This window comes from Aquarana catesbeiana, linkage group LG11, assembly GCF_042186555.1.
Source record: "Aquarana catesbeiana isolate 2022-GZ linkage group LG11, ASM4218655v1, whole genome shotgun sequence".
Classification (NCBI taxonomy): domain Eukaryota; kingdom Metazoa; phylum Chordata; class Amphibia; order Anura; family Ranidae; genus Aquarana; species Aquarana catesbeiana.
Window position 1 is genome coordinate 152,772,914 of NC_133334.1, and position 16,359 is coordinate 152,789,272.

Genomic DNA, 16,359 nt, shown 5'->3' on the forward strand with positions numbered 1-16,359 from the left:
GTTTGATAAAGAGTGTGTGTGTGTGTGTGTGTGTGTGTGTGTGTGCGCGCGTGTGTTGCGTTTTTTTTTTTTTTTTTCTCCTGTGTCTGGTTGGAGAGAATTCGGGAGTCGTCTGTATACTAAGGGGTATTTTAAAGGGTCTGTGGTATGCAAACTCAAGGAGCACTACACTTATTTGTTGAATTTGAAAGAAATGTAATGTTATGTAATGTATTTTCTATGAAAAATTGATAAATAAAAGAATTTAACCACTTCCTTACCAGGCCAATTCTGACATTTCTCTCCTCCTGTAAAAATCATAATTTTTTTGCTAGAAAACTACATAGAACCCCCAAACACTATATATGTTTTTTTAGCAAAAACCCTAGAGAATACAATTGCGGTTGTTACAACTTTTTATCTCACACGGTATTTGCGCAGGAATTTTCCGAACGCGTTTTTTTGGGGAAAAAAACTGTTTTGTGTTTAAAAAAAAAACAAAACGGTAAAGTTAGCCCAATGTTTTTGCACATTGTGAAAGATGAAGTTACGCCGAGTAAATAGATACCTAACATGTCACGCTTCAAAATTGCACACGCTCGTAGAATGGCGCCAATGTTCGGTACTTAAAAATCCCCATAGGCGACACTTGACATTTTTTTACTGGTTACATGTTTTGAGTTACAGAGGAGGTCTAGTGACAAAATGATTGCTCTCGCTCCGTTCGTGGCGATACCTCACATGTATGGTTTGAACACGGTTTTCATATGTGGGCGGGACTTACGTATGCGTTCGCTTCTGCGTGTGAGCACACGGGGACAGCGGCGCTTTAAAATTATTTTTTTTTATTGATAATTATATATTTTTTTTTTTTTTTGACACTTTTTTGAAAAAAAAAACTTTTTTGATCACTTTTATTCCTATTACAAGGAATGTAAAAATCCCTTGTAATAGGAATATAACATGACAGGTCCTCTTAATAGTGAGATATGGGGTCAATAAGACCCCATATCTCACCACTAGGCTGGGAAGCCTGAAATAAAAAATAAAAATAAAACGATCACCGCTTCCCAGCCGAAGCGGCGCCGTTTTTTTGAATGGAGAGGCCGGGTGTGACGTCATAACATCGCGCCCAGCCTCCGATGATCATAGAGACTCCAGCGACCATCTGGTCCGCCGGAAATCTCTATGATTAACATCCGGCGCCGGCGGATCCGCTCTCCGCCTCACCGATCGTAACGGTGAGTCGGAGCAAGCGCCGGCGGGCGGCGGGAGGGGGGGGGGGGGGGGGACGTCCCCTCTCGCCTCCCATAGGAACGATCAAGTGGCGGAACGGCCGCTATGATCATTCCTATGGTGTAGAGATTCGCCGGCTGAAACCGGCAATATCTGAATGATGTCTGTAACTACAGGCATCATTCAGATATACCCGCCCAAAGCCCAGGACGTCATATGACGTTAGTGGGTGGGAAGTGGTTAAAGAGAAAAAAAAAAATGTGCATTTACCTTTTTTTTTTTTTTTTTATAGGAGCTTGGCATGATGCCATGCAGGTCTCCTGCAGACCAGACAGTGTGAGCTGTCTGCCCCATACATTGTATGGCCATACAGTTTTTACACTGACAGGAAGACTCAATTAACTACTCCAGTGCTCAACAGTACTGTGGTAGTTCATTGAGAACTACAAGCCGACAGCCGCAAAGGATGTTAGTTCATTTATACACAGAGCTCTGTGAATGAATGACATGGTTTTCAAACGTGTCATTTGTGAAAACGTGTTTTCAAAAAGTGACAGCTAGTAAAGGGTACTTCTCCCCATACTGCTGTCACAGGGAGAGAGCAGCGGGGAGCGGCTGTAGCAATGGGAACATGTTATACCCTAAAAATGGGTGGAACATGTAACATGTTCCCAAAGGTGAACTAATCTTTTAAGCTTTGACAAAAAAACCAAAAAAAAAACCTGGAAACTTGTTTCTATGCAGAGTTGCACCAGGTTTTGCACTCTCCGGTATTAGTAAATCAACCTGATATTGCATTGGAGTACCCTTGTTCTTCCCAGACTTGTGTGAGTTTTCATTGACACTCCAAGCATATAGAGTGAGGTTGGATTTGCTTCCATCTGCACTGACAGTAGTAAGTGTTTTGCATGGCTAATGAGCAATAGAACGTAAGCCTCATTGAATTAATTCAATTAATTGACCCTAAAACTGAATATTATACACTGTACTAAAGGCAGTGGTTGGGAAGGGGTTAACATCAAGGGTGAATCAATGGGTTAACTGTGTGCCTAACAAGTGTAATGTGTGCTGCTTTTACTTACTGATCTGGCTGTTTATTCTCCCTGCTTTTCAAGAAGAAGAAAAAGCCAAATAGCTGTTCTCTGTACACAGAGTTGTGCGTTTGTAAACCTGGAAGAAACCCTTCACCTGTCGTACACTTGCAGTATATTTACTGTGAGTGGACAGCAGGTGGCTAAAACCAGCTCTATTACTTTCATACATTTGTTAAATAGCACTTGGCTAGATCACAATTTAACTAATGTATGTATTAATTTATTTTTGTGTGTGAATTGATTTTAATATCAGTTTATGCTGTATTTACAGTGCGTTTCACTTTTTCAATGTGATATTTGGATCAATTGCGTCACGGGATCCAAATATTCCATGCAATGTTTAGTGAATATAGCTCACAGTTGCTTCGCATTTCAACTATTCTGATGCAGTTCTGAAGCAAGCAAAAATCTATTTAACGACTTCCTGAACCCACTATAGCAGATTTACTGCTACAGGGTGGCCCTTCTGTGCAGGATCACATACATACATGTGCAGTCCAGTGCAGGGAAAATGCAGCATATTCTACATTTTTTTCTGGAACTGCAATCACTGGTGTGAACTATGCCATTGGAAACCATATAATCTACTTTCCACGCGCTTTTGATGCAGAACAAAAAACTCACTGGACTGCATGTGGTATGAACTGGCCCTCAAGGTTTATAGGTTTAAAGCAAATATTGTATCCTTCCCTTCATATAAGAAGTATTCTATTCAGGAATGCTAAAATTACATACAGGTTTTTTGTCTCTGCTCGGGCTTCTTCAAGCAAACTGTGACCATAGCGAGGAAGAGCTGCTTGAGTAGATCTGGAAGTGACTTCAGGGTTCTGAATTTGCATTCCTGTAATTAAATGAGGCACAACATAAAAGACAATAAAGACAATCATATCCTGATCTGATCTAATTTTTTTTTTTTTTTTTTATATAAATAACAATTTTATTGAACTTTTGTCAATATAATAGCATGAAACCACATGCATAGTACATTAGCGACAAGGCTTGAGAGAGATAAACACAGGTCAAAATACCAAAAGCTCACATTCTTTCATAGTCAAATAGAATTTAGGAGCATATACAAAAAACCCAGTACTGTAGTAAGAAAGGCTGCTGGCAGTAGCGTTAACATGTCAGTTAAAGCAGGTTAATAACATACTTCAGGAAAAGCCTTCCATATAGACATTGTAAAACATATAACATTAGGTACAACTATGTATACCAAGCAAAATGAGCTTGAAAGGGATAGGAAAGGGTGGGGGGAGAAAAAGCATAAAGAAGAAGAATAATAGAAACATTCAAGAGAGGGAAAGTAAACAAAATGGGGAGGAAATCTGATGGGCACCGCACCACAGGCTTGCAACAGAGCACATTATAACCTTAGACCTTACAATCGGAAGTAAGTCAACCGAGCCATTAAGATAGACCATCATCCAGATGCCACAGTTCCCAAACTTTGTTGTGCCTGTCTATAGTGTCATGTAGCTGAGCTGTCAGCATTTCCATGAGTTCCACATCCCTAATTCTTCTGTAAAGTGCAGCCAGGGAAGGGGGAATCTTTCTTTTTTCCAGTTAAGTGCAATTAAACAGCTTGCAGCAGTAAGGATGCGCCTCTGGAGTTTTTTTTTTTTTTTTTTTGCTGTTTTGACAAGTTTGTAGGTGGCAGGCCCAACTAAAATAGTTTAGTAATGAAAGGGAATGTGGACTCGAATAAGATTTACAGTAATTGATGAACGGATTTCCAATAGGTTAAATTTGCGGGCAGTGCCAACAAATGTGAATGAGGGATATGGATGAAATCAGTGATCGTTGACTTCAGGATGAATAGTGTGAAGGAGTTCTGGGGTGAAATACCAAAAATACAATATATTGTATGAACTTTCTCTGTAAAAGTGTGCAAATAAAGCTCTTCACCGCCTAGGACCAGACAACTTGCCAGTATTCTAATGTGAGTTTCTCCCCAGAACTTCCGCCCACTTAAGATATAGGTACGTTTCCCCAAAGTCTGGATGGGTTATTCATTCAGATATTTGTGAATATCCATTATTAATCCCTTCCAAGAAGGGCCCTCAACTATCATTCTTTCAAATAAGGTTGGTTTAGAAAATTGTAAAGTAGGGGTTATAGAAAGTGCGTAATGTCGTACCTGCAGGTATCCGTATACATAGCAGTAGGCGGTCAATTAAAGTTATCCTTAAAAGCATAACTCCACTTTTTTTTTTTTAAGTCTAATGGGAGTGGTTTCATAATTATCCACCAGCTGCTGCAGAATCAGGGCTCTAATGAAGAAAATTGCAGGGTCTGCATCCCTTTTAGACGTTATTTCCTATTCGGAGTATCTTATTAAAAATGAAATTTTTTGCTGCAGGGGTTGCCAAAAATCTAAATTGTAGCTTAGTGTAGACCAGTGGCGGCAGGTCCATTAGGGGCGCACAGGAGCATGGAGCCGGACGCATGAATTTCTATGGATTTTTTTTTTTTTTTTTTGGATGACCTAATTTGGGGAGGTGGAACTTTACTGGCCTGCACAGAGATCCCGGGGGGGGCGCTGGTGCGAGCAGGCAGGCAGGGAGGTGAGGGGGGAGGAGGACAGAGGAGACACAGGAGACAGATAGCAGGTCTGCGGATGACAGAATCACGTAAACTGACCACGGTGTCAGTCATGATAAACCGTGCTAACAAAAACAAAAATAAAAGCTGCGCTTAAGGTGAACCAAAAATACAATGTGATGAAAACTAAGCAGCCTGCATCAAGATCTAGTCTCCAAATCCCACCATAAATAATAATACAAAAAAGATGCGGCGCTAAGGACAAATATAGTGAATATGATACAATAACCAAAATATTAGTGCAAATTGAAAATTACATAATACAATGTCCCAAAACTAATGGGATAGATAGATAGAATCCAAGGCAAAACAAAGAGTCCGTGATAAATCAAGAAAGAGTGCAAAAAGGGGCCATAGCAGAGATGAGGGTGCAGTGGAGAGAATCTTCCGTAGTTCCTCACACCCGAGGTGAAATATCAAATATGCTCACCAGATCCCGTTGACCGCCATTACAGCGGTCAAAGACAGCACAGGGAATTTCGGGGCTCCCCACAACCTCAGCTCAATATTCCCGAAGAGCGACAGATGGTATCTCAGGATTCAAGAAGAGAAAGGAAAACCATCGCATAATATAGTCTGCACAGTCGTTTTATTAAAAGAATTGCACTTACAAATTCTCGTGGTAAAAACAGCATGTCACGTACGGCTGACAATCTGCGCCTCCGTCTGCTGCCTCCGCCTTCCTGGTTCGTGTAAGCCCTACACAGAGTACGGACGTGGTGACGTCATAGGCTCCTCCCTACGCGTTTCGTCACTAGCGGACGTCGTCTGGGGATTGGCCAAGCTCGAGCGTCACCGCGTGTGGGCATTAAATACACTATGGGCGCCATCTTAACTACTGGTAAGGTAATTTTGGCATTAAGGAACGGCCAGGCCGTGTTATATGCCGGCCAATAGTAATTAGGGAAGCGGAGGAAACACTTAAGGAAAAACGAAAGAAAAACGCCATCTTGTGGCCAAAAAGAATAACAGAGGAAAGACAAATTAAAAAGAGAAAAATAAATTCTCAAATGGCAGTAGCAAAACTCAGAAGGGGTGCAGCAGACAGGAGGCTAGATAAAACATTAGAAGAAACATATAAATTGTAATACATACTATAATCCAAAACCTCAATACATCAAATACTAGATATATAAAAGAGGCCGCATTGACAATATGAGAAACTAATCTCATAGAAATAAAACAGTAAAAACAATGTTTTTATTTAAAATAATCATGAGTTGTTTAAAAAACAATTAATGTCCCAGTCAACGTTTAACCCATGTGGTACAAAAGATCTCATATGGAAGATCCACCTGGTCTCAAGCCTAGATAATGATCTGACTTTATTAGTCCCTCTCCAGTGTGGATTTAATTTATCAATTGCCATAAAAAGGGTCCCATCCGGTTTCTTATCATGATATTTGGCATAATGCCTAGATAGGTTGTGTTTTGGGTAACCCCGTTTAATATTGGCAATATGCTCCGATAGTCGCACATGTAACTCACGTTTGGTTCGACCAATGTACTGCTTGGAGCATGGGCACTGAATGCCAAAATTACCTTACCAGTAGTTAAGATGGCGCCCATAGTGTATTTAATGCCCACACGCGGTGACGCTCGAGCTTGGCCAATCCCCAGACGACGTCCGCTAGTGACGAAACGCGTAGGGAGGAGCCTATGACGTCACCACGTCCGTACTCTGTGTAGGGCTTACACGAACCAGGAAGGCGGAGGCAGCAGACGGAGGCGCAGATTGTCAGCCGTACGTGACATGCTGTTTTTACCACGAGAATTTGTAAGTGCAATTCTTTTAATAAAACGACTGTGCAGACTATATTATGCGATGGTTTTCCTTTCTCTTCTTGAATCCTGAGATACCATCTGTCGCTCTTCGGGAATATTGAGCTGAGGTTGTGGGGAGCCCCGAAATTCCCTGTGCTGTCTTTGACCGCTGTAATGGCGGTCAACGGGATCTGGTGAGCATATTTGATATTTCACCTCGGGTGTGAGGAACTACGGAAGATTCTCTCCACTGCACCCTCATCTCTGCTATGGCCCCTTTTTGCACTCTTTCTTGATTTATCACGGACTCTTTGTTTTGCCTTGGATTCTATCTATCTATCCCATTAGTTTTGGGACATTGTATTATGTAATTTTCAATTTGCACTAATATTTTGGTTATTGTATCATATTCACTATATTTGTCCTTAGCGCCGCATCTTTCATGATAAACCGTGGTCAGTTTGCAGAGGGGAAGGCATAGCCAGGCAGGATCCGCCAGCTATTTTAGGTGTTACAGGGAGCCAAATGACACAGCACAAGCACTGTGCTGTATAACATACTTTAAGGGAACTAAAAAGACTACACCTTTTTTCTACGCGTATAGACTTATTTCTGTCTGATACATTTCTTTTACAAAATGTTCTCATCTGAAATTAGTAATATCACATGGTCAGATCATGCCCCTGTGTCAATCACGGTGGGAGGGGGAAAACTGAAGACAAGAGCAAACAGGTGGCAGAACGACGTTTTGCTGAGGTCTCTTCCATAATGTACACAAAATATACAACAATCTTTAAAATCATTTTTTGACCTCAATGCTCTGTCTACCGGCAACTCCTTTACACTGTGGAATTCACACAAGGCCTTCATCAGAGGCATATAAATGAAGCAAAGCTCTGTAGCAAGAAAGCATAGGTCACATCGGCTGAATGACATACTGACATCTATAAAAAATCTAAAACAGTCCCATAAACAAAATCCTGCACCCCACATACTAGAGCAACTCAACCGGGCAAGACTCTCTTAGATCACTCCTACTGAACCAAACGCCATAATCAGGTGAAATCCTGGAAAGCAAACCACTATCACCATGGCAATAAAGCTGGTAAACTGCTTGCCCAACAGATTAAAGAGAAACCAGCTAAACAGGAACCAACTCACCTTTTTCAACCCTAAAATGGGGAGAAATTATTAAATCCTAAAGAAATGGCAAGACGAGGGCACCCCACAGCCCACTTCTGAATTGATTGAGGAATTTCTAGACTTAATATCTTTACCTGGATTATCCCCAAAAGACTGGTATGCCCTCAACCAACCCTTCACAGAAACTGAAAATTTGTAAGGCTATTCAAGCACTTCCACACCAGGTCCCAACGGATTTACTTCCGAATACTATAACTATTTCACTCAATTTTGTCCCCACATTTGGAAGGAATGTTTATTGCTGCTGTGACCAGTGCTTCCTTTCCAGCTGAAATGCTAGTTGCAAATATCATTACCTTACCTAAACCAGGTAAGGACTCAGCCTATGTGCAGAATTTTAGACCCATTTCTCTTCTGAATGTAGATTTAAAACTGTACCGAAGCTTCTAGTCAATAGACTACTTAGTTATCTTCCTACTTTGGTGATATCGGACCAGGTGGGTTTTGTCCTGGGATGCCAGACTCCATATGCCACAAGGTGTGTGTTAAATCTAATGCACCATGCTGTAAACTCTCCAGGGCCTTCTTTACTCTAGATGCCAAGAAGGCCTTTGACAGCGTCCATTGGGGCTATTTGTCTAGAGTCCAGTCAAAATTTGGAATCCAAGGCAATATTCTCTCAGCCATATCTGCTCTTTACACGGTACCATCTGCTTACGTTTCCTCCTTCCTTCCTTCCTTTCCCGCCTGTTTTCCAAAAACGTCACAATTTGAAACGGGACGAAGAAGGGTTGCCCCCTACCCTCGCTTATATTTGCCCTGGTCATGGAGCACTTAGCGGAAAAAAATTAGATCCCCTGTTAATATTAAGGGCATATCCATTTAAGGAGAACCCCATGTTATCACCCTATTTGCAGATTACATTATTTTGACCATGGCTGACCCGGCCCAACCTCTCCCAGCTATCCATCGGGTTCTCAAGACATTCAACTTAGTCTCATGCTATAAGGTGAACAAATCAATGTCTAACGTTGTAGGTATATGCGTTGACAATACCTTAAAGCATGCCTTACAAACCTAATTCTCATATCCCTGGGTAACGGACTCTTTACCTTACCTTGGCATATCACTGACATCCCCACTTTCAAATTTGTAAAAGGGGGATTATATCCCTCTGCTGGCTGACATCCAAAAAGAGACTTCTAAGCTGAGTAAGTTTTATTTATCCTTGGCTGGGAGATTAGCAGCATTTAAGATGTCTATTCTACCTAAGATCTTATACGTTTTGAGGGTGCTTCCTGTTCAGGTACCACCAACCTTTTTGAAGCTATGCTTAAGATACTCTCAGCATTTCTATGGGCTAAAGGCAAAGCTAGATGCGCCTACGATATTCTAAGAGCTGGCGGTCTAGGAGTTCCCGACCTATACTACTATTAAGTTGCAACTTTACTAGATCAAATCAGGTCCTGGTTAACCCTAAAATCTCAGCTTCTATATTTGCGTGGAAATATTTCCTAAAAAATGGTAATACCTCTGACCACACGGTGAAAATCCCACTACCCCTAGAAAGGTTTAAATTTATCCTTCTAGATATTGCCCATCAAAAGCTAGGAAATCAAAGGGATCAACAAAGTGTCAGACATGTTCAGGGAAAACAAACCCATTCCCTTTAAAGAACTATCATCCAGGTATACTCTACCAGGAAACAAGATAAGAGAAGCCGGCAACTCCATGTCCACATCCAAATATAAATGTTTATTGGTACATGTAAAAGATACAAGGGCTGACATGTTTCGGCACACCGGCTTGGTCACAGCACAAAGATAAAATTGAAAAAACATGATATACATAGAAAGGGAAACAACCCCACCCTCCAAAATGAGCAATAATCCAATCATGCTAATGAATCTGCCGGACTGCCCAGCTGTTGGAAGTGGGGAGGGGAAGAAAGATCATTTACCACTAATGAAAATATCAAAATATAAAAAAAATATATTGAAATACACCATAAAGAAAAAAAACAAACATAAAAGAAGAAAAGGAGAATAAAGGAAAAAGGAGAAAGAGAAGACAAAAAGAAAGAAACATTCCAAATATCATTATAGACACTAGCATATAAAAGGTGAATTGTAACATGCCTGCATGGACCTGTTCTAAATATACAGTTGTGCTCATAAGTTTACATAATTTATGATTTCTTGGCCATTTTTTAGAGAAGTATGTCTCTCCCATGCACAGCTTCCTGGTTGATGAATGCAAATGTTCCTCCATCATTTTTTGATAACATACTGCATTCATCTTGCCATCAATTTTGACCAAATTTCCTGTGCCTTTGTAGCTCACACATCCCCAAAACCTCAGCGATCCACCACCGTGTTTCACAGTAGGAATGGTGTACCTTTCGTCATAGGCCTTGTTGACTCCTCTCCAAATGTAGTGTTTATGGTTGTGGCCAGAAAGCTCAATTTTGATCTCATTACTCCAAATGACTTTGTGCCAGGTGGTTTGAGACTTGTCTCTGTGCTGTTTGGCGTATTGTAAGCAGGATACTTTGTGGCATTTGCACAATAATGGCTTTCTTCTGGTGACTTTACCATGCAGCCCATCTTTCCCCAAGTACCTCCTTATTGTGCATCTTTAAACAGCCACACGTTTTCAGAGTCCTGTATTTCATAGTTATTTGTGGGTTTTTCTTTGCATCCCGGACAAATGTTCCTGGCAGTTGTGGCTGAAATTTTAGTTGGTCTACCTGACCGTGGTTTGGCTTCAACAAAACCCCTCATTTTCCACTTCTTGATTAGAGTTTGAACACTGCTGACTGGCATTCTCAATTCCTTGGATATCTTTTTATATCCCTTTCCTGTTTTATACAGTTCAACTACCATTTCCCGCAGATCCTTTGACAAATCTTTTGCTTTCTCAATGACTCAGAACCCAGAAACGTCAGTGCAGCCCTGGATGAAGGATGCAAGGGTCTGTCAGGAGTCCAGAAACTCATTGACCTTTTATACACACACACTAATTACAAAAAAAAACAGATCACATGTGAGGATGGTTACCTTTAATTAATTGCCATTCAAACCCCTTTGTGTCAACTTGTGTGCATGTTATCAGGCCAAAATCACCAGGGTATGTAAACTTTTGATCAGGATCATTTGGGTAGTTTCTGTTGTCATTACGATTTAAAAAGAGTAAAACACAGTTGATTGATAATAAACGGCTTCAGTCAAACACTAACCATGAGTAATAGAAAAGGTTCTTGTGTCATTCATATTCTCTGAAAAATGGCCAAGAAATCATAAATTCTGCCAGGGTATGTAAACTTATGAACACAACTGTATTATACAATAAAACTGTATTATACAATAAACTGTATTATACAATAAAAATCAGATTTTTTTTTTCCTCTTATTATAATTTCCAATTCTATAAAAATCAATATACAAGCCCCAAGCACTATTAATTCAATGGTGCAAAAAGCTGAAGTGAAGGTTTAGGTTTAACCACTTCATCCCCAAAGGATCTGCCCCCTTAATGCCCAGGCCATTTATTTACGGCACTGACAATAACTGACAATTGTGCGCGGTCGTGTGATGTGGTACCCAAACAAAATTTACATTCTTTTTCCCCACAAATAGAGCTTTCTTTTGGTGGTGTTTGATCACCTCTACGTTTTTTATTTTTTGTGCTATAAACAAAAAAAAAAAAAAAAGTGACCATTTTGAAAAACAAATAAATATCCCCAATTAAAAAAAAAAAAAAAAAAAAAAAATCATCAGTTCAGGCAGATATATATTCTACATATTTATGGTGGGAAACAAAAAAATATATTGCAATAAGCGTATATTGATTGGTTGACATTGCCATCCACATGCTGGTAGAGAGCCAGAATGGCCTTCTGTGAAAAGAAATGGTGTTTGGGAACCTGCCACTAAGGTACCGCACATTCCACAAATTCACGAAAGGGGGCAGAGTCTACCAGCTGAAAAGGCAGCAGTTGCAGTGCTAGCAATTTGGCCAATTTAGCATTCAGACGCTGAGCTTGTGGATGGGTTGGACCGAATTTCTTTTGACGGTTTAGCAACTGGGGTAGGGAAATTTGCCTGCTAAAATCCGATGTTGGTGTACAGCTAGCAGATCGGCTGCAAGTACTTGGGACACCTATTTCTATACCTTCATTCCTCTCAGTGCAGGTTTCTGAGAGAACTGGAGGTATAGTGGGGTTGGAGATCCCAGCTGATGAGGAGCAAGGAGAGGTTCACGTTGTTCTTTGATGTGGGTCTTTTAAGTGCTGTTGCCAATGGACTGCATGGGAGGTAGTCATATGTCTGGTCAAGCATGTGGTGCCCAAGCGGCTGCTGTTTTGGCCACGCTTGATACGCTTCAGACAGCAACGGTGCTATCTGCTGCACACGTGTCAAAAAAGGCCCACACCAAAGAAATGTTCAAAATATGCGGGGAGTCAGCAGCGCCCTGCACCAGCTTAGCTCTACGGTGTGATGCAATTGGGTGGCTGCCCTTAAGCTGCCCCCTGGAGGGCATCCTACCTCGTTGGAGATGTGCCTCCTCCTCTATCAGGCACCCAAGTTGAGTCAGTGACCTCATCATCCCCTCCCTCCTCGTCACTGGAGCAAACTTGGCAGTATGCTGCAGCTGGGGGAACATGACTGCCAGTTTGACCTTCTTGGGAACCCCCTCTCTCTAGGCTGACGTTACTCCCTTCCTCAACCTAGGTACCATCATCGGAGCCTTCAAATCGCTGCACATCCTCCTGCAGCATGTACCCGACACTGTGGTCGAATAGTTCGGGGGACTCCTCCGCGCATGATGGTGGGGTTAGGGAAGGAGTGACTGTTGACATGGAGCCGATGCAATAGGCCACTTTTGCAGCTGCATTGGCAGGCAAACTACTCTGAGCCTGGGTGACAGAGGATGAAGAGGATGAGGACGGCTTTGTTATCCATTCCACCAACTCTTCTGCATGTTGTGGCTCAATAACATGGCCAGCTGCAGGAAAAAAGGACAAGCGTGCACCACGGCCACATGCTGAGGATGCACCATGTCCATGACCAGCACGGTCGACTGTAGACACAGAGCCTGCTTGCCCTCTTTTAGTGACCTGTGAGCGTCTGCCTCTCCTTGGTGGCCTTCCGGACATGCTGTAAATTTTGTTTAGCAAAAAAACACTACAATGGTATTGTGTACACCAACAGAAGTTTAATGACAACTATAGGTGTACTGTATTGACCACCTGAAAAATATGAGCAACTGCACTATGGGTGCACAGCACTGTATACACCACCTGAAGTATATTAGAAACAGTACACCAGGAACGGACTGCAGTCAGATCTAGCTAAACTGGATAGATGAGAGAGAGAGAGAGAGAGAGAGAGAGAGAGAGAGAGAGAGAGAGCGAGCGAGCGAGCGAGCGAGAGAGAGAGAGAGAGAGAGAGAGAGAGAGAGAGAGAGAGAGAGAGATCTCAAACACACTGCAGCTAACTGAATAGTCTGCCTGCTCAATCTAAATGACACTCTCTCTCCGTCCACGGCAACAACACACTACACGAGGCCGACGTGCAGGCGGCCTTATATAGTGTGGGGAGTGGACTTAGTCCCCCTGAGAAATGATTGGCAAAAGGCACCCTGCCTTTGGCCAATTATGGCTCTCTTAGCTGAGGGCGCTGTGATTGGCCAAAGCATGCAGGTCATGGTGCATGCTCTGGCCAATCATCATACAGCAATGCACTGCGCTCCCGCAGTGCATTATGGGCCGTAACGCGCCGCTCTAATTTGGCACGAACAACCCATAATGTTCGGTTTTCAACAAACAGGCGAATAGCCAATGTTTGAGTCAAACTCATGTTCGACCCGAACAGAAAGCTCATCCCTACTCAGCATCATCACATCCAATGCATGGCTTGATGACATCAACTGAGACCTCTGGAGCATGGTGAGAAGACACTGTGTTGACCATTCTAGCAGCATAGAAGATCGTGCAGGTAAATCTGATTTTCTTTGTCCCGTAGACATAAACTAGCAGTTAACCCTTGCAATGTAGGGGAGAATTTTCATGTTTTCTAGAGTTCAGCTTTAAAATGATTCTGGCACATTTAATTCCACAAAATTGTGCACATACCTCTACGTTGCATTACTACATCTTCAGTAACTTTTCGAAGGCCAGAATTAATACGGGACTGTATATAGTTGTATGGAGCATGTCGGTGTCCCTGGGTTTGCAGTTGCTGCTTAGCTGCTATTAATCGATTATGTAAAGACTCTTTCTGCTTCTCCAGCTCCCGCACATTCTCCTGCAGTTGTTCGATCATCTCTTCAAGCTCCACATCTTTTCCAGATCTTGAAACTCCAGTCCCTTGTTCTGCTTTCTTTTTGTCCTGCACCAGGCGTATTAACTTGGTGGCCATCCTAGAACAAGAATAGTAACAAACTATGTCTTACAATTCCAAAAATTAAAAAGAATATGTTAGTTTCAGAGAAATATATTTCTTAGGTATAATGGACTAGGATAAAATAACAACATTAAATTAATTAGTATAATCAAGCACAGGTGTTTATTTTAACAAACATATAATGGAAGAACTGGTCTGGGAATAAAAGGGTTAAATCACTCATGTTGAATTTTATTTAGAAGAGAGGGGTGGGAAAGTTATGCGACTGATAGCAGATGCATTTACCTACCTACAGTATTTGGAGGTAGGTACATTACCCAAAATAAGGGTTAGGATACCAATAAAACCTTGAACTAGTATGTTTCATAAATATCTCAAGACTCAGCTCATCATAATGCTAATGACACTTTTTAAAACGCCTCTGCTTTCCTTATATTAGTTCTAGCGTTGTCATTAATGAGCATCTGTGCTTTTCTATGCAATGCAGAGTGATTATGGCTGGTAGGAGGGGTCTGCAGAGTGCTTTTCATACTTTCTGGTAACATAGGAGCACTCTGCCTCGGTACTATTCTGAAAAGCCATTAATCCTAATGTAAGCAGTGGGCTGGCTACTGGGAGGAGTTATGTAAATATTAAAATGTCTTCACGAGTGGATGTCATTCTGGAGAAGTGGGTATTTCTAGGCAGGCTGCATTTGTATGCAGACCACCCTAGGTAAAACTCACATGTGATGCTGATCATCCATAAAGAATATAACCAAAGTCCAATGAATGAAAGGAACATGCCATGTAAAGTCTGGCCAGGGAGGAAAGAGCTAAAGGATGCTGAATGTCTTCCAGACAGGAAATGAAGCAGGATTTATCTGATTTTGTGCAACTTCAAATGCACGATGTTAGAAATTCAGTGTACAGTGAAATTAGAGCAAGCAAATTCAGTACAGGGGAGAAGCCTGTACAACTATGCAAGAATGAAAGCAGGGTAGGCCATACCGGATGCACATTTCTTTGCTGCAACCACAGGTTGCAGCAAAAAAAATTGGCACTATTTCCCCATCGATACAGACAGTGCTGACAGGGGAATCCCTCTGCCCATTAAAGATTCAAATCTCGGCTGTTTCCTGCTGAACCGGCCAAGGTTCGAAGCATGTATAGCCGGCCTAAGGCTGGAGTTCAACTTTAACCCTTCAGAAGAGACAATTAAATAAATAAATGGTCCATATAGTAAACTTGTTGTTCATTTTAAGTTGATTTAACCACTTGCCGACCAGCTGCCGCAGTTGAACTGTGGCAACATGGCTCAGCTGCGCAAATCGCCGTTACGTTGCTCCCTCTGGTGGCCACTAGGGGCGCGCCCCCAGAGCCAATTCAAGTGCCCGGCAGTCTCGATGACCACCAGGCTCCCGCGATCGCTCGTAACGCGGCGAGAACCGGGATCTCTGTGTGTAAACACAGAGATCCCGGTTCTCTGAGGGGAGAAGCGACAGATCGTCTGTTCATACCAAGTATGAACAGCGATCTGTCATCTGCCCTAGTCAGTCCCCTCCCCCCTTCAGTTAGAACACACACTAGGAACACAACCCCTTGATCTCCCCCTAGTGTTAACCTCTTCACTGCCAGTGAAATTTTTACAGTAATCAATGCATTTTTATAGCATTGATCGCTATATTAATGCCAATGGTCCCAAAAATGTGTCAAAATTGTCCGATGTGTCCGCCATAATGTCGCAGTCATGATAAAAATCGCAGATCGCTGCCATTACTAGTTAAAAATAAATAAATAAAAATGTTATAAATCTATCATCTATTTTGTAGACGCTATAACTTTTGCGCAAACCAATCAATATACGCTTATTGCGATTTTGTTTACCAAAATATGTAGAAGAAGAATACATATCGGCCTAAACTGAGAAAAAAAAATAGTTTTTTTTATATATTTTTGGGGGATATTTATTATAGCAAAAAGTAAAAAAAATGCATTTTTTTTTTCAAAATTGTTGCTCTTTTTTTGTTTATAGCGCAAAAAATAAAAAAACGCAGAGGTGATCAAATACCACAAAAAGAAAGCTCTATTTGTGGGGGAAAAAAGGACGTCAATTTTGTTTGGGTGCAATGTTGCGCGACTGCGCAATTGTCA

The 16,359-nt window shown here is 41.7% G+C and overlaps 1 protein-coding gene across 6 annotated transcripts in view; it reads right to left on the minus strand.

Moving 5' to 3' along the window:
* RPGRIP1L (RPGRIP1 like) overlaps nt 1-16,359 on the minus strand; it is a 460,569-nt gene that overhangs the window by 418,178 nt on the left and 26,032 nt on the right. For all 6 annotated transcript variants that reach the window (XR_012236568.1, XM_073605011.1, XM_073605007.1 and 3 more), the window contains exons 4-5: nt 13,957-14,243; nt 3,045-3,150 (exon numbers count right to left, since the gene is read on the minus strand). Coding sequence is in view for 5 of the 6 variants with exons in the window: in XM_073605011.1 (XP_073461112.1) it covers nt 3,045-3,150; nt 13,957-14,243 (393 nt within the window). In the remaining variant the exon portion in view is untranslated. The remainder of the gene's footprint in view (nt 1-3,044; nt 3,151-13,956; nt 14,244-16,359) is intronic.